We start from the raw sequence: 18,957 nt of genomic DNA on the forward strand, positions 1-18,957 counted from the left end.
CTGGATCTCCTGACCTCGTGATACACCCGCCTCGGCCTTCCAAAGTGCTGGGATACCAGGCGTGAGCCACCGCGCCCAGCCTCCATCCTTTTATTTTTAAACTCCCTGTATAATTATATTTAAGGTGGATTGTGTGTGTATTGTTTGGTTTTGTAGACAGCATATAGTTCGGTACTTTTTTTTTTCACTCTGAAAATCTCTTTCACTTGGTATGTTTAGATCAGGGTCAGCAAACTATGTGGGTCGAATCTGGCCAGCTGCCTGTCTTGTAAATAAAGTTTTATTAAAACATAGCCATGCTCATTTATCTATTTTCTTTTTTGAGGTGGAGTCTCACTTTGTTGCCCAGGCTGGAGTGCAGTGGCTCAATCTCGGCTCACTACACCCTCCGCCTCCTGGATTCAGGTGATTCTCCTGCCTCAGCCTCCTAAGTAGCTGGAATTACAGGTGCCCACCACCATGCCTGGCTAATTTTTGTATTTTTAGTAGAGATGGGGTTTGACCATGTTGGCCAGGCTGGTCTTGGACTACTGACCTCAAGTGATCGGCCTGCCTCGGCCTCCCAAAGTGTTGGGATTACAGACACCATGCCCGGCTCATTTATGTATTTTCTGTGGCTACTTTTCTGCTCCAAAAGCAGAGTTGTGTGGTTGCAACAGAGACCATATGGCTGACAAGTTCAAAAATATTTACTACCTGGACTTTTACTGACCCCTGGTTTATATCATTTACGTTGAATGTAGTTATTGATAGGTTTGGATTCAGATTTTTATTTCCTTTTCAGATTTTTATTTTATTTCTTTTCTGTTTATTTCCTCTAGTCTTTATTTCTTTATTATCCCTTTCCTGCCGTGGTTTAGATTATTTGAACATTTTTAGTTTTCCATCTGAATTGAACTCTAGAGTTTTTAGTTATATCTCTTTGTATGTGTGTTTTAGTGGTTGCTCTAGAGATTACAATGTACATACTTAACATTTCCCAGTCTAATTAGAATTAGTATTTTGTCATGTCAAGTGGAATGTAGAAACCTTATCACCACGTAGATCTTTTTATTCTTCCTCCTTTGTGTTTGAATATCTCTATTCATTTAGGGCTTTCATTTCTCTCAGAAATGTTTTGCAATGTTTAGCATAGGGATTGGGCACGCTTTTTTCTTAGGTTTTTTTTTTTAGGTATTATATTTTGTTCCTAGATATTCATATGTTTGATATTATACATGGTATTAAAATTTTTTTCATTTAAAAAATTTTTTGAGGTCAGGCACTATGGATCATGCCTGTAATCCCAGCACTTTGGGAGGCTGAGGCAGGTGGATCATCTGAAGTCAGGAGTTCGAGACTAGCCTGGCCAACATGGTGAAACCCCTTCTCTACTGAAAATACAAAAATTAGCCGGGCATGGTGGTGGGCACCTGTAATCCCAGCTACTTGGGAGGCTGAGGCAGGAGAATCGCTTGAACTCGGGAGGCGGAGGTTGCAGTGAGCTAAGATCGTGCCATTGCACTCTAGCCTGGATGACAAGAGCAAAACTATGTCTCAAAAAAAATTTTTTTTGTTGACATATGGTAATATTATTGATGTTTGTATACTGACCTTGTAGCCTATGACTTTGCTGAATATATTTATTAATTCTAATTGTGGTTTATTTTATATTTTCTAAGTTTGTAGTCACGTTATTTACAAATAAATATACTTCTTCCTGTCCAATCTTTACACCTTTCTTTTGTACAGGAGGAAAAATTGCTTCCTTCTTCATTTCTGGGTTCTGTGGCTGGTCTAAGAATTAATTCTTATTATTATTTTTTGAGACGGAGTCTCGCTCTGTCGCCCAGGCCGGAGTGCAGTGGCAGCAATCTCGGCTCACTGCAAGCTCCGCCTCCCGGGTTCACACCATTCTCCTTCCTCAGCCTCCCGAATAGCTGGGACTACAGGCGCCTGCCACCATGCCAGGCTAATTTTTTTTTTTTTGTATTTTTAGTAGAGACAGGGTTTCACCATGTTGGCCAGGATGGTCTCGATCTCCTGACCTCATGATCTGCCTGCCTCGGCCTCCCAAAGTGCTGGGATTACAGGTGTGAGCCACCGTGCCCAGCCTCCTGTTTTTTTTGTTTGTTTGTGTTTGTTTTTGAGACGGAGTTTCACTCTCGTTGCCCAGGCTGGAGTGCAATGGCGCTATCCCAGCTCACCGCAACCTCCACCTCCCAGGTTCAAGCGATTCTCCTGCCTCAGCCTCCCCACTAGCTGGGATTACAGGCATGCGCCACCACACCCAGCTAATTTTGTATTTTTAGTAGAGACGAGGTTTCTCCATGTTGGTCAGGCTGGCCTCAAACTCCCGACCTCAGGTGATCTGCCTGCCTCGGCTTCCCAAAGTGCTGGGATTACAGGTATGAGCCACTGTGCCCCGCAATTTTTTTTTTTTCTTAATGGATAAGAGGTTTTTTTCTCCTATTAACATCAATGTAATTCCTGTGTGTGTGTGTGTGTGTGTGTGAGAGAGAGAGAGAGAGAGAGAGAGAAAGGGAGAGAGAGTGCCAAGGTCTTGCTCTGTCACCCAGGATGGAGTGCAGTGGCACGATCTCAGCTCACTGCAACCTCTGCCTCCTGGGCTCAAGTGATCCTCCCAACTCAGCCGCCTGTGTAGCTGGGACTACAGGCGTATGCCTAATTAATTTTTATATTTTTAGTAGAGACAAGGTTTTGCCATATTGTCCAGGCTGGTCTCGAACTCCTAGGCTCAAGTAATCTGCCCCCCTCGGCCTCCCAAGGTGCTGGGATTACAGGCATGAGCCACCACACCCAGCCTGGTTCCTCCCCTTTTAAACCATATAAAGTAACTTCTGGGTGTTGCCATGGCATTTGTAAACTGTCATGGTGCCAGTGAGAGTGTCTTTTAGCATGCTAGTGCATTATAATTAATGTATAACAAGCACTGAGAGCAACTAGAGGTTTTGCACAGTTTCTTTACGGCATCCTCAGAAAACAAGTCCTGCTGACCTCATACCTTAGGAATGCCATCTCTGCATTTCCAAAGGCATCAGTGTAGTCTTTTGTAGGCTGCAGTCTTTTGTAGGCAAGGGGTAGGCAGATGCTCCTAAACTATAAATGCCTGTGTGCATATTAAAAACAGATACTTCTTTGGTGAGACTACTGAAAAAACAGTGCTCTTTGATGTGGACTGTTGTAGACCTTCTCTTACCTAATACACTCCACCTGGGGAGATACATTCCTTCATCTGTTTTTTGTTAAAGGCTTTTAACAACTTTTAGTAAAACTACCCAATATATGCATGGAAGAAACCTACAATTTCACCCCTAAATACATAAAAATAAATTTTTAAAAAAAGTTATTGAGGCCAGGTGTGGTAGCTCATGCCTGTAATTGTAGCACTTTGGGAGGCCAAGACAGGAGAATTGCTTGAGCCCAGGAGCTTGAGAGCAGCTTGGGCAACATGATGAGACCCCCGTCTCTCCAAAAAAAAAAAAAAAAAAAAATTAGCCAGGCATGGTGGCACGTGTCTGTGGTCCTAGCTACTCAGGAGGCTAATGTGGGAGGATCACTTGAGCCCAGGAGGTCAAGGCTGCAGTGAGCTGTGATCATGTCACTGCATTCCAGCTTGAGTGAAAGAGCAAGACCCCCATCTCAAAAACAAAACAAAAAACTTTTGGTAATGAACTATAAACGACCCTAATAGGAAAAACACATTAAGTCATTACCAGCTTGTAACACCATTCCGTGACTTCATTGACACATTATTGTGTATTTGTCACTTAGCTTTCTAATGACCCTGCACAATTTTGTTGGCAGAACAGGTGGAGAGGTATGAAGAACGAGGAACACTGCCCGGGGAGTTTCTTCCTCTGCAAAATAAGGGAGTGTGTACTGAATTACCGTTTCCAGCTCCAACATCCAGGATTTCAGCACTACCTGCAGAGTAGTGGGAGGAGAGATAGGTAAGAAGTTAAAAAGAGACCTGATGGAATATGTGGCATCCTGGTACTGCTGGGGTCCATCCCCACACCTCATGCTCATGAGAGGGAGACAAGCTTCTTGGAGCTCCTCCTCATCTACAGGGCTCTCCTCCCAGGGCCTGGAAGTTCTGCCCCAGCCCTGTGGGGATTTTCTAGAGTCATTTGCCTCTCTTTAAAGCCTTGGCAGAGGGAGCCGGTGTGGGGAAGGGGTGGTAACATAGATGGCAATGCTTGTCAGAACAGATTAGAGCCCTCTTCCACGCTCTGCAGCCCCTGGGCCTAGGGCTAGCATTATTCTCCCCTTTTATAGCCATCTGTTGATTTCACCTTATCTCGCACTAAGCAATGGGCTTCTTGTGGGCAGGTGCTGTCTCTCACCCATCTTATTTCTCTCTGGCTCTTTCACGGGGCCTGCTGCATGGTAAGCGCTCAGTGTTCAGTGAGTGAATGGACAGGAAAGGGCAGGGAAGTGAATCAAATCTCAGGTTGAGACATCAGCACCATCTGTGATCCTTTCCTCATTTGGACCTTCACACGCAATTAGGCTCTAAAATCCAGTGAGTTTTTTTTTTTTCTTTTTGACGGAGTCTTGCTGTTGCCCAGATTAGAGTGCAGTGGCGTGATCCCAGCTCACTGCAACTTCCACCTCCCAAGTTCAAGTGATTCTCCTGCCTCAGCCTCCCGAGGAGCTGTGATTACAGGCGCCCACCACCATGCCTGGCTCCTTTTTGTAGTTTTAGTAGAGATGGGGTTTCGTCATGTTGCCCAGGATGGTCTCGATCTCCTGACCTCAGGTGATCTGCCTGCCTCAGCCTCCCAAAGTGCTGGGATTACAGGCGTGAGCCACTGCGCCCGGTCCTAAAATCTGGTGATTTTTATTTCCCTGTGTCTGTTCCTACGGCTGCCTCCCTAAGTTCTTTCTCTGTTGGGTAGTGGGCTTCGGCCTAGCTTTCTCATCACCGCCACACCCTTCCTTACCCATCCTGTACGGACAGATAGATTTTTCTAATGTACATTTTCAGCATATCTCTGGGCTGCTCAGACCATTTCCTCAACTCAACATCCAAATTAATCAGCTCACTCTTCCATGTCTTACCATCCTATCTGTCCTTCTAATAAATACATCCTGAGCTTCTGGGGAGGAGGTCTCATCTCAGATTCTCTGCCCAAGCCATATGGTTTCAACATAGTCCTGCCTCTGAGCCCTTATGCAAGCCATCTCCCTGCCTGTCCCAACTACTTGCTTCTGTCCAGAGCTTGGTAAGCCCACTTCTCCCAGAGAAGCCTCCTGGGGTCATCCCAGGCCACTTCGAATTTTCTCTTTGGTAGCACTTGGTCACAGCAACCTTGGGCACCAAGCTGAGTATAGAATGGAGTCCAATCAATGTTGATATGATTTTTAAATGGTGGCGACAGTCATGTGCCATCTGAAGCAGGAATAGGGAAAGAGAAGCAGTGACTAGCCTATACAAATTAGCCAGGCGTGGTGGCAGGCGCCTGTAATCCCAGCTACTCAGGAGGCTGAGGCAGGAGAATCGCTTGAACCTGGGAGGTGGCGGTTGCAGTGAGGCGAGATTGAGCCACTGCACTCCAGCCTGGGTGACACAGCAAGACTCCATCTCAGAAAAAAAAACCACTTTGGGAGGCCAAGGCAGCTGGATCACGAGGTCAGGAGTTCAAGACCAACCTGGCCAACATGGTGAAACCCCGTCGCTACTAAAAATACAAAAATTAGCTGGGCGCGGTGGCGGGCGCCTGTAATCCCAGCTACTCGGGAAGCTGAGGCAGAGAATTGCATGAACCCGGGAGGCAGAGGCCGCAATGAGCTGAGATCACGTCACTGCACTCTAGCCTAGGCAGCAGAGCCAGACTCTGACTGAAAAAAAAAAAGAGTCTACAGAGCCTTTCTTGGAAACTAGTGTGGAAAGAGAAGAGCAGCATGAAAAGCCGAGGCCCTGACAGCCTGATGTCCCGCTCCCTCCTTCACAGCTCTGTGCCCAGGGCCTGCCTGATGTGCAGTGCTGCAGAGAATCCAGCACACTCTGCTCATGTATGTGCCCGGGCATGTTTTCTCTCTTGGCTACCTCTTTAGTCATTTGTTATGTGTTATGAAGAAATAAACTCCCAGCAAAATAATGTCTTTTGCACAGTCTTAAAGTGATCCATTACCTAAGATCATCATAGATGATTGTGAATTGGGTTGACCTGAAATCACCTAAGACCAGGGCAGGTTGACCAAAGATGAAGATGGAACATGGTATGTTGGGAACTGTTGAGTACTGTGCCCTTCTTATTAGGGCATGTAGTTTAAGTACTGTGAACCTCAAAACATTTTATTTTTCTTATTGCAAAAGTAATACAGAATTGTTCTAAAGCATTTAGAAAATACAGACAAGCAAAAATAAAAATCTGCCATAATTCCACCATATTCTAGAGTATATCTTTTATTCTTATTTATTTATTTATTTATTTGAGACGGAGTTTCATTTTTGTCACCCAGGCTGGAGTGCAATGGCATGATCTCGGCTCACTGCAACCTCCACCTACTGGGCTCAAGCGATTCTCCTGCCTCAGCCTCCCGAGTAGCTGGGATTACAGGCACCTGCCACCATGCCCGGCTAATTTTTTGTATTTTTTTTAAGTAGAGATGGGGGTTTCGCCATGTTGGCTAGGCTGGTCTCCAACTCCTGACCTCAGGTAATCCAACTGCCTCAAAAAAAAAAAAAATTCAATGTTATTATTGATAAGTAGGGATTTACTCCTACCATTTTGTTATTTGTTTTCTGGTTGTTTTGCCATCTTCTCTTCCTTCTTTCCTTCCTGTCTTTCTTTTAGTGCAGGTGATTTTCTCTGGCGATGTGCTTCATTTTTTTGCTTTTTACTTTTTGTATATCCATTGTATGTTTTTTGATTTGAAGTTACCATGAGGCTTGCAAATACTATCTTATAGCCCATTATTTTAAACTGATGACAACACTTACTGCATAAACAAACATGCAAATAAATACTAATATAAACTCTACAGTTTAGGCTGGGCACGGTGGCTCACGCCTGTAATCCCGGCACTTTGGGAGGCTGAGGTGGGTGGATCACGAGGTCAGGAGTTCAAGACCATCCTGGCCAACATGGTGAAACTTCGTCTCTACTAAAAATACAAAAATTAGCCAGGTGTGGTGGCATGTGCCTGTAATCCCAGCTACTCAGGAGGCTGAGGCAGGAGAATCGCTTGAACCTGGGTGGTGGAGGTTGCAGTGAGCCGAGATCATGCCACTGTATTCCAGCCTGGGTGACACAGCGAGACTCCATCTCAAAAAAAAAAAAGAAAAACTCTACAGTTTAACTTCATCCCCCTGCTTTTTTTTTTTTTTTTTTTTTGAGACAGAGTCTTGCACTGTTGCCCAGGCTGGTGTGCGGTGCTGCAATCTTGGCTTGCTGCAACTTCTGCCTTCTGGGTTCAAATGATTCTCCTGCCTCAGCCTCCTGAGTAACTAGGATTACAGGTGCCCGCCACCATACCTGGCTACTTTTTGTATTTTTAGTAGAGATGGGGTTTCACCGTGTTGTCCAGGCTGGTCTCGAACTCCTGACCTCGAGATCTGCCTGCCTCGGCCTCCCAAAGTGCTGGGATTACAGGCGTGAGCCCCCATGCCTGGCCATCCCCCTGCTTTTTAACTTTTTGTTATTTTCCTTTATGGCTTATTGTACTGTCTATGCCTTGAAAAGTTGTAGTTATTTTTGATTGGTTCATCATTTGGTCTTTCTACTTAAGATGAGTAGTTTATGCATCACAATTTCAGCGTTATATTATTCTGTGTTTTTCTATGTGCCTACTATTCCCAGTGAGTTTTGTACCTTCAGATGATTCCTTTTTGCTCATTAATGTCTTTTTTGATTGAAGAAATCCCTTTAGCATTTGTTACAGGACAAGTATGGTGTTGATGTAATCCCTCAGCTTTTGTTTGTCTGTGAATGTCTTTACTTCTCCTTCATGCTTGAAGGATATTTTCACTGGATATACTATTATAAAAAATTTTTCCTGGCCAGGTGCAGTGGCTCACGCCTGTAATCCCAGCACTTTGGGAGGCCAAGGCGGGCAGATCATGAGGTCAGGAGATCGAGACCATCCTGGCTGACATGGTGAAACCCCGTCTCTACTAAAAAAAATACAAAAACAAAATTAGCCGGATGTGGCAGCGGGCGCCTGTAGTCCCAGCTACTCGGGAGGCTGAGGCAGGAGAATGGCGTGAACCTGGGAGGCAGAGCTTGCAGTGAGCCGAGATCGCACCACTGCACTCCAGCCTGAGCAACACAGTGAGACTCCATCTCAAAAAAAAAAAATTTTTTTTTCCTTTAGCACTTTAAATATGTCATGCCATTCTCCCCTGACCTGTAATGTTTCCACTGAAAAGTCTGCTGCCAGACTGGAGCTCCACTGTATGTTACTGGTTTTTTTTGTAGTTGTTGTTTGTTTGTTTTTCTTGCTTCTTTTAGGATCCTTTCTTTATCCTTGATCTTTGGGAGTTAGATTATTAAATACCTTGAAGTAGTCTTCTTTTGGTTAAATCTGCTTGGTATTCTGTAACCTTCTTGTATTTGAATGTTCTTTCTGTAGGTTTGGGAAGTTCTCTGATACTATCCCTTTGAATAAATATTCTACCACTAGCTCTTCCTCTGCCTCCTCTTCAAGGCCTATAACAGATTTGCCCTTTTGAGGCTATTTTCTAGATCTGGTAGGCATGCCTCATTGTTTTTATTCTTTTTTTTTTTTTTTTTTGAGACGGAGTCTCACTCTGTCACCCAGGCTGGAGTGCAGTGGCACGATCTCAGCTCACTGCAACCTCCGCCTCCCAGGTTCAAGCGATCCCCCTGCCTCAGCCTCTGAAGTAGCTGGAACTACAGGCATGTGCCACCATGCCTCCGGCTAATTTTTGTATTTTTAGTAGAGATGGAGTTTCACCATGTTGGCCAGGCTAGTCTCAAACTCTTGACCTGATGATCTGCCCACCTCGGCCTCCTAAAGTGCTGGGATTACAGGCATGAGCCATTGCACCTGGCCTTTTATTCTGTTTTCTTTTGTCTCTGTGTTATCTGACTGTGTATTTTCAAATAGCCTGTCTTCAAGCTCTCTAATTCTTCTGCTTGATTAATTCTGCTATTAAGAGACGGACGCATTCTTCAACATGTCAATTGCATTTTTCAACTCTAGAATTTCTCGATTCTTTTAAATTATTTCATTCTCTTTGTTAAATTTATCTGATAGAATTCTGAATTCCTTCTCTGTGTTATTTTGAATTTCTTTGTTTCCTCAAAACAGCTATTTTGAATTCTGTCTTTAAGGTCATATTTCTCTGTTTATTCAGGATTGGTCCCTGCTGACTTATATAGTTCATGTGGGGAGGTTGTGTTTTCCTGGATGGTGCAGATGCTTGCAGATGTTCGTTGGTGTCTGCATTGGAGAATTAGGTATTTATTGTAGTCTTCACAGTCTGGGCTTGTTTGTGCCCATCCTCCTTGGGAAGGCTTCCCAGTTATTTGAAGGGACTTAGGCCCCAAGCCTAATAATGTAGTTGTTTTTGCAGACTCAGAAAGATCCCACCTTGGTGGTCCTGGATAAAATCCAGAAAAATTCTCTGGATTACCAGGCAGAGACTCTTCTTCTTTTCCCTTATTTTTTACCAAACACATGGGTTTCTCGCTCTGTGATGAGCCACTTGGAATTGGGAGTGTGGTGATGCAAGCACCCCCGTGGCCATCACCAGTGGGACTGCACTGGGTCAGACCTGAAGTCAGCACAGCACTGGGCCTTCCCAAGACCCTTCCCTTCAGGGCAGCGAGTTCCCCCAGGCCCTGGGCATGTCCAGAGATGCTGTCTGGGAGCCAGGGATAGCAATAAAAAACCTTAGCAATTTACCTGATGTTCTAGTCTACTGTGGCTAAGCTGGCACTCAAACCACAATACAAAGTCCTTCTCACGTTTCCCTGCCCTTTCCACAGGGAGACGACCCTCTCCATGTGGCCACCACCACCACTGGTCCACAGTGGGTTCTGCCAGGCAACCGCTGATGTTCACCTAAAGCCCAAGGACTCATCTGTCAGCTTGTGGTGAATGCTACCAGGCCTGGGACTCACCCTTCAGGGCAGTGGGTACCCCTCTGGCCCAGGGCAGGTCCAGAAATGTCCAAGCGCCTAGGCTTGGAGACTCCAGGAGCCTGCTTGTTGCTCTACCCCACTGTGGCCTAGGTGGTACCTAGGAGCACAGAGCACTTCAGCCCACGGTGGTGGAGCCTGCCAAGAAACTCAGGTTCTAGCCGTTGGGATGGGCAGTTCCCCCCTGGCTAGGGCTGGTGCAAATGCTCCCTCCATGCACAGGCACTGGCTGAGTCCAGCACAGCTTTATTCTCTTCTGTGACATGGCAGCACTGAGTTCAGTGTGAAGTCCCCTAGTTGCTGTGCTCTCCCTTCCCCAAAGTGCACAGATCCTCTCTCTGTTCCATATGGCTGCTGCCGGGGGTGGGAGAGGGGTGGCGTCAGTGATTCAAGACTGTCTCTCTGAGCCTCTTCAATGGCCCTTTTAGCGATATGAAGTTAAGACCAGGTACTGTGATCGCTTACCTGACTTTTGGTTCTTGTGACGGTGCCTTTTTGCAAGCAGACAGTTGTTAAAATTTGATGTTCCAGCAAGGGGCATGAATTGTGCTCTACCTTCTCTACTATAGATTTTTTAAAGTCTGCATAATTTTGCATTTTATGCATGTGCCATACTGTATTTGACCAGCCTTCAACTGTTCAATGTGAGGGGCTATGGTTTGAATGTTTGTGTCCCTCCAAAGTTGATACACTAAAAGCTAATACCCAATGGGATAGTTTTAAGAGGTGGGGTTTTTGGGGAAGTGATTAAGTCATGAGTGCTCTGCTCTCATGAGTGGGATTAGTGCCCTTATAAAAGAGGTTCAAGGGCCCTTTTGCCCTTTTTCCCTTTACACCATATGAAGATACAGCCTTTGTCCCTTCAACCATGTGAGGACGCAGCAGCAAGGTGCCATCTTGGCATCTGCTGGTGCCTTGATCTTAGACTTCCCAGACACCAGAACTATGAGAAGTCAACTTATATTATTATTTTTTCTTTTTTCTTTTTTTGAGACAGAGTTTTGCTCTTTTTGCCCAGGCTGGAGTGCAATGGCGCAATCTTGGCTCACTGCAATCTCTGCCTTATGGGTTCAAGTGATTCTCCTGCCTCAGCCTCCTGAGTAGCTGGGATTACAGGCACGTGCCACTACACCTGGCTAATTTTGTATTTTTAGTAGAGATGGAGTTTCATCATGTTGGTCAGGCTGGTCTCAAACTCCTGACCTCAAGTGATCCGCCTGCCTTGGCCTCTCAAAGTGCTGGGATTACAGGTGTGAGCCATCGTGCCCTGCCAATTTATATTATTTATAATGTACCCTGCGTGTGATATTTTGTTATACCAGCAGGAACAAGTAAGACATGAGTTAACTTCATTAAAAAAATTATAGACAGTAATTCACTGAACATTCTTACCATTAAGTCTTACTACACATCCTTGATTATTCCTTTAGAATAAACTTTTGGGAATAGAATCACTAGGTCAAAGGTCGTATGCCTATTTAAAACTTTGTTATTGAGAAAGCTTGTGCTAATTTTATCGGCAGCAGTGGATGAGAGTGTCTCTGCTTCCTCAAGTTTTTACCATCACTGGTTATTTTATATATATACGTGTGTGTGTGTGTGTGTGTGTGTATACATATATATATATATATATTTTTTTTTTTTTTTTTTTTTTTTTTGAGATGGATTTTCACTCCTGTTGCTCAGGCTGGAGTGCAATGCTATGATCTTGGCTCACTGAAACCTCCGCCTCTGGGGTTCAAGCAATTCTCCTGCCTCAGCTTCCCAAGTAGCTAGGATTACAGGCACCCACCACCACCCCTGGCTAATTTTTGTATTTTTAGTAGAGATGAGGTTTCACCATGTTGGTCAGGCTGGTCTCAAACTCCTGACCTCAGGTGATCCGTCCACCTAGGCCTCTCAAAGTGCTGGGATTACAGGTGTGAACCACTGCTCCTGGCCTGGTTATTATATTTTGAATTTGCAAATGTTATAAGTGGAAATATCTCTTCTAAAAATAACAGATGGAAAAACTTTAAAAAAATCTTGTTGTAATTTGTATTTATTCCGTGACAAATTTGGTTAAAACCTGTTATATTTATTAATCATTTCTTTTGTCTTTAGACTTTTGATGTCTGTGTAAGGCAGGGTTTAGTTGGAGGTAACAGAAACCACTCTTCTTATTTTGAGGAGAAGGAGCTTTGTCAAAGGAAATTAGCTTTTTACAAAATCACTGAAAGGGCCGGAGGAACAGGATCTATGCTGGGCTTCCAAGAATGACTCTGAGAACAACACCCGAGAACTAGTGGCTCAGGAAAGCTGCTACTTCTGCTCCAGGCAGCTTCATTCTAGATATTAGACTGTTCCTTGCTAGGTCTGCTAGAGCTTCACAGCAAAAACCAGTGCTCTGTGCCCTGCTCCCAAGACACACTAAGCTACTAACTGTTATGGAATCTCTGCTACCATCACAACGGACAAACAACAACAAAAGTGAAAATAAACCAAATGTAAAATACCTCAACATCCTAGCTTAAATGTAACAAATACGTTTTTACATACTTAAAGCAGATCAGAAGAATATCAAGGAAATTCCCAGTGGTCACAGTGGAACGAAACTGGAGTTGTAAACTAATATTGAAGCCACTGCTGTGCCTAGCATATTTGTCAGTCTTGATGACCTGGATGCTTAACTGGCCATCTGTGCCTGGTAGATAATGCCTTGGCGGCAGTGAAGGGGTTGCAAATTAGGGATTTGAAACTGAGAACTCCACATAGTACCAAGACACTCAAAAAGCTACATCCTCAGGAAAAGAATGGATTGAATAAAAGAAACAAAATCTGACTTTTAGCAAAGAGAAATAACAAAAAAACTTATCTTTGCCTGTGCCCTGGGTGGAGAAAAAAAGCAGCTTCCACGGATGTATAACTCCACATCTTCACTCTTAGGGGTTTTGGATCTGGGATTTGAGTCTACACCAAGTGGTTTTAGAAGTTAATTCTATGATCCCGAGTTGGTTGCAATTCTGGACATCTGACAGAAGCAATGCAGATCCTTCCTGGAGGGACATAGTCTCAACCTAGGCCTTATAGAATTCCCACAGATAAGCCCTAGCTGAACATAAACTTTCACTCCAAATTAAAAAAAAATACATGAAGAAACAAGCTACCATAAGAGTCAGCAAGAACTCCTAAGAACTTAAGATAATGGGTTTATCAAATGTGTTATATAAAACAAATATACCTAAAATGTTTGATTACATTTAAAAATACAAGAAAAGAGCAAGAGATATTATATAATGTAATCATATACATGCAAAAAATATACAAATTGTAAGCATATAGCTTGATGGATTTTCACAATTGGAACACATCTAACTAGCACCCATAAACCCAAAACATTACTAGCATCCCCAAGTCCCTTGCCCCCATGTTTCCTTCCAGTCATGACCCATACCCTTCACAAGAGTAAGTACTATCCTAACCTCTAATAATAGCACAGACCAGTTTTAGGCAGATTTTAAAAAGCACTAAATAGAACTTCTAAGAAAAAAAAAATTTTAAAACCCCAACAAACCAATGAATGAATAGTAGATTTGACATAGCTAAAGAAAGAATTGATATGGAATTAACTGGATTAAAGCTGAAAAAATTTTCTAGAACACAGCATGGAGAGACAAAATGATGGGAAAATAGCAGGAGTTAAGAGACATGGAAGATAGAATGAGGGGATCTAACCTGCTTCTAATAAAAATTTCATAAGGAGAGAATAGAAAGAACAGGTAAAAGGTGATTTTCAGCAAGATAATGTCAGAGAGTTTTTCAGAATTGCTGAAAGTTACATATCCTTAGATTCAGAAATAATAGCGAATCCCAAGCTGAATAAGTAAAACAAATGAACACCTTAACACATTATAGTGATACCGAGGTCACTGAAGTAAAAGAGAACTATGGGCAATCACAAGGAAAAGACAAATGACTTATGAAGGCGCAATAGTAAGATTAACAGCAGATTTCTCAACATTAACAATGGAAGCAAGAAGTCAGTGGAAGAGTAACATCTGCAAAATGCTGAGACGAAGAGATTTTCAGGTTGATTTTTGACAAGTCTACCTATATGCTATTTATAAGAGATAACAAAATGATGAAAGAGGATGAAAAAATATATGCCAGGCAAGTAGATAGGAAGACACAATTTCATAAAGATGTCAGTTCTCTAAATCAATCTGAATTCAATTGCAATTGAATTGCAATTCTAATTAAAATTCAAACAGGATTTTTCTTGGACCTTGACAAGCTGGTTTTACATTTCAGTAGAAAAACATAGGCAAGAATAGCTAGTTTCGAAGAAGCACAACGTTTGGGTTTACTCTACCAGGTGTAACTACTTATTATAAAGGTCTAATAATTCAGAGTGGTACTGATGAAGGCACAGAAAAATAGATAAAAGGTTTAGAGCAGAAAGCACAGAAAAGTGCCCATGCCTGTATAGAAATGGACAAACATCAGAGGGTCATGGAAGATCAGTGGGGAAAGAATGGTGTCCAGATTATTGGTTTTTCATCTGGGAAAAAAAAATAAGGCTGAATGTTCACATTATAAACAAAAATCAATTCCAGGGTTGGCTGAAGATCTAAATAGGAAAGAGAAAAGTTTCCAACTTTTAGAAGAAAATGCTTATGATCTTAGGTTAGGGAAAGATTTCTTATAAGTCACAAAAAGTATAAATAACAATTAGATTGATAACCTCACTGATATTAAATTTTAAAACTGTGCTCAAAAGACACAAAGAGTAAAAAAATAAGCTATTGACTCTGAGAAGGTATCATATAGTTTGAATGTCTTTTTCCCACCAAATCTCAGGTTGAAATGCGATTCCTATGTTGGAGGTGGGTCCTGGTGGGAAGTGACTGGATCATGGGGGCGGATCTCTTGTGAATGGTTTAACATCATCCCCTTGGTGATAAGTGAGTTCTCACTCTGAGTTCATGTGAGATCTGGTTGTTTAAGAGTGTTGAACCCACCCCCACCATTTTTCTTGCTCCTGCTCTTGCCATGTGATATTGCCTGCTCCTCCTTCACCTTCCGCCACGATTGTAAGCTTCCTGAGGCCTCACCAGAAGCTGAGCAGATGTTGGTGCCATGCTTGTATAGCCTGCAAAACCATTGGCCCAGACACACTTCTTTTCTTTATAAATCACCCAGTCTCAGGTGTTCTTAAAAGAACAAATGGACTAACACAAGATATATGCAACATATTTTGCCCATAAATATTAGTAGTAGATTTTATAAAGTATCCAAAATATATGGAGATCTACTATTAAAAAGACAAACAACCCGATAGAAAAGACAGGCAATTCGCTAAAGGAAAAAGCAAAATAGTAAATTAACATAGAAAAAGTTACTAGTAATCAGGAAAATGGACATTAAAACCATAGTGAAATACCGTTTCACACCCTTCAGCTTGGCTAAAATTTTAAATCTGATGATAATGTGAAAATAAATAAATTTACAAGCTGTTGGAATCCCAAAACACTTTAAGCATTGAGAGAGATGTGACTGTGATCTGAGTCATATATGATTACAACGTCTGTTTCTCAGATTATAGATTAACTTACTTTCTTATTTTTCTTGTTCTGTACAATAACTAGAGAGAATTAAATAACACCAGGGACAACAACCTCCTGTCTTCCTAATTAATGGCCTTTGTTATTGATTAACATCCCCTTTGTTGTCCTGCCTTGCTGATCGCAGATGACAAAACCCATCACTATTATACCCTTTATTTAAAAAAATGCTAAATGTAGCCTTCCCACAAACACTGCCTATCATCAATCAAATTGCTATAACTATGTACCAACCTTGTATGAAAAATGTTGTAATCTTGCTAAAAGCTACCCTGTCTCTCCCTGTATAAATGAAACCTTAACTTCCCTACTTTGAACTGCCAACTCCATTCCTTGGAGTTGGTTTCCTGGTGGACTATTCTCAAACTTTGCATTTGAATACACTCCTTTAAAATTAGATTCTGACCCTTTTGATTATTTCAGGTTGACAGTACCAACAATTGATGTGGCTATGAAGCAATTTACAGTAATGATAATATAAATTGGTAATCACTTGGTAGAATAAGTTGAAAATATCTAATAAAGTTGAAAATACACATACGATAAGATGCAGTAATTCCCTTTTAGGTACGCACTGCAGACAAGCCCTTGCACATGGCAGGAGATATGTCGAAGAATATCTAATGTGTCATTCTGATACAGGAGCTAAAAAGAAATTATTTAGGCAGATAGTGAGGCTAAAGGAGTCCTTGGCAAGGCTGCCTTTTAAACAAAAAGCAGCCCCCAAATCATTTCTTTTCTAACAAAGAGCAGCCTATAAAATCAAGCTGCAAACATAGATAAGCAAGCTGGAAGCTTGCATGGGTGAATGCTGGCAGCTGTGCCAACAGGAAAAGGCTACCTGGGGACCAGGTATATTCAATATGGAGACTCCATCTTCCCTTTTCTTTGTCACCACGTGTGCAGTAAAGAAGCAGGCAACATGGCACCGGCCAGGTGGAAAACCCACCTGCATAGTAAAAGATCAGGGTGGGGCGGCCAGCTTCTTTGCACGCTATGCAAATGGCACACCCAGTCCTAACCAGTTCTTCGTGCTGTATGCAAATGGCACAACTGGTTTGACCAATCTTTCGTGCCCTAGGTAAATCAGACACCACCTCCTCAAGCTTATCTATAAAACCTCCTGCGCTTCACTGCGGACCTGAAGACCCGCTCAGGACCGCCTCTATCTGCAGGAGAGAGCATTTCTCTTTCTTTCGCCTATTAAACCACCACTGTTAACTTCACTCCTTGTGTGTCTGCGTCCTTGATTTCCTTGGCGTGGGACAACGAAGCCTCGGGTATTACCCCAGATGAATGACACCATGTGAATTCTTTTATAGTAGGAAATTGGAAACAAAACGTCCATTATCAGGAGAATGAATAAATAAATAGTTGTCTATATAATGGAATGCTAAATAGCAATGAAAGTGAATGAGCTAGAGCTGTGGTTGTCAACATGGATAATTCACACAATGTTGAATGGTAAATGTGAACTTCAGAAGTACACATGTGGTACACTTGTACTGGTCCTAGACTGGTGCAAATGGGGCCCCTGTCATGGGTCCCACATCTCAGGAGCTAGGGCAGAGCTTGGACAGAGACCCAGATGACTAGCTTTCCTCTCCACCCTTTGCGCAGCTCCTGAGGTTGACCAGATGCCCCTAGCAGCTCTGGGCTGCACCTTTGTGTGCCAAGTCTTGGTTCCAGGAAGAACTCTGAGCAGATTGCTCCTGTTGGCTGGTGCAGTTGGCTGGTGTTCCTGTTGGCAGGTGGCATAGCACAAGATTGGGCTGCCAGAATGGTACTAATATGCTGGTTTGGGCAACTCAAATTGTTTATATAGACAGACGCCCCCACAAAAATATTTGCTTATGATTCCACATACCTTTGGGCATATAAAGCTTAAAAATGTGCAGTATAGGCCAAGCACAGTGGCTCACACCTGTACTCCGAGCACTTTGGGAGGCTGAGGTGGGCAGATTGTGAGGTCAAGAGATTGAGACCAGGCCAGGTGTGGTGGCTCACGCCTGTAATCCCAGCACTTTGGGAGGCCGAAGCGGGCGGATCACAAGGTCAGGAGATCGAGACCATCCTGGCTAACACAGTGAAAACTGTCTCCACTAAAAAAATACAAAAAATTAGCCAGGTGTGGTGGTGGGTGCCTGCAGTCCCAGCTACTCAGGAGGCTGAGGCAGGAGAATGGCATGAACCCAGGAGGCGGAGCTTGCAGTGAGCCGAGATGGAGCCACTGTACTCCAGCCTGGGCAACAAAGCGAGACTCCATCTCAAAAAAAAAAAAAGGCCAGGCGCGGTGGCTCACGCCTGTAATCCCAGCACTTTGGGAGGCCGAGACAGGTGGATCACAAGGTCAGGAGTTCAAGACCAGCCTGGCTAAGATGGTGAAACCCCGTCTCTACTAAAAATACAAAAATTAGCCAGGCATGGTGGCAGGCGCCTATAATCCAGCTACTCAGGAGGCAGAGACAGGAGAATTGCTTGAACCCGGGCAGCAGAGGTTTCAGTGAGCCGAGATTGCGCCACTGCACTCCAGCCTGGGTGACAGAGTGAGCCTCCCGAGTAGCTGGGACTACAGGCACCCACCACCACGCCGGGCTAATGTGTTTTTGTATTTTTAGTAGAGACGAGGTTTCACCGTGTTAGCCAGGATGGTCTTGATCTCCTGACCTCATGATCCGCCCGCCTTGGCATCCCAAAGTGCTGGGATTCCAGGCGTGAGCCACCGCGCCCGGCCTATCATGTTTTATTTCTTAAGCTGGGTAGTGGGGGAGTAAAAGGTGCTGATTGTGTTATTTTTTATGCCTTTGTGTATATTTGATTTTTTTTCTTTTTTTTTTTTTTAAAGAGGAAGAAGTGAAGATAAGAAATCCCTCGAAGCCAGTGTCTGGTGCTGGGACCGTGATGGCTGGGACGGCAGCAGTAGTGCTGTCCATCTGCTCGTCCGAGGGGTGGCACATCCTAGCCTCTATCTTTTCCCCAGAGAAGATCCCCCTCGTCTGCTCTTCCCCCTGTCTCAGCCTTTTAGTGTGTGAACAGTTCTGGTGTGACTCAGCAGCGCTTTTGTTAGCACCTTTACCAGCAAGTACTTGTTAAACACTTAAATCTTACAAGTGGAAAGAAAATTCCGTGGTAAATTTAAGTACAAAAGTCAACCAAAATTCTGAGTCTCGGACAAGACTGGTTAAAAATCGTTCTACAATGAAACTAATATATTAAATTAAATCATATAAAACTTT

At 43.4% G+C, this 18,957-nt stretch overlaps 1 protein-coding gene across 1 annotated transcript in view; it reads left to right on the forward strand.

Annotated features, from left to right (window-relative positions):
• Nucleotides 1–18,957, forward strand: part of LOC101136510 (putative uncharacterized protein LINC02901) — a 37,311-nt gene extending 18,354 nt beyond the window's left edge. The window contains exons 2-3 of the mRNA XM_055391022.2: nt 3,808–3,953; nt 18,567–18,957. Of these exons, the coding sequence (XP_055246997.1) occupies nt 3,823–3,953; nt 18,567–18,753 (318 nt within the window). The 5' untranslated portion in view covers nt 3,808–3,822 and the 3' untranslated portion in view covers nt 18,754–18,957. The remainder of the gene's footprint in view (nt 1–3,807; nt 3,954–18,566) is intronic.

This window comes from Gorilla gorilla, chromosome 5, assembly GCF_029281585.2.
Source record: "Gorilla gorilla gorilla isolate KB3781 chromosome 5, NHGRI_mGorGor1-v2.1_pri, whole genome shotgun sequence".
Taxonomy (NCBI): Eukaryota; Metazoa; Chordata; class Mammalia; order Primates; family Hominidae; genus Gorilla; species Gorilla gorilla.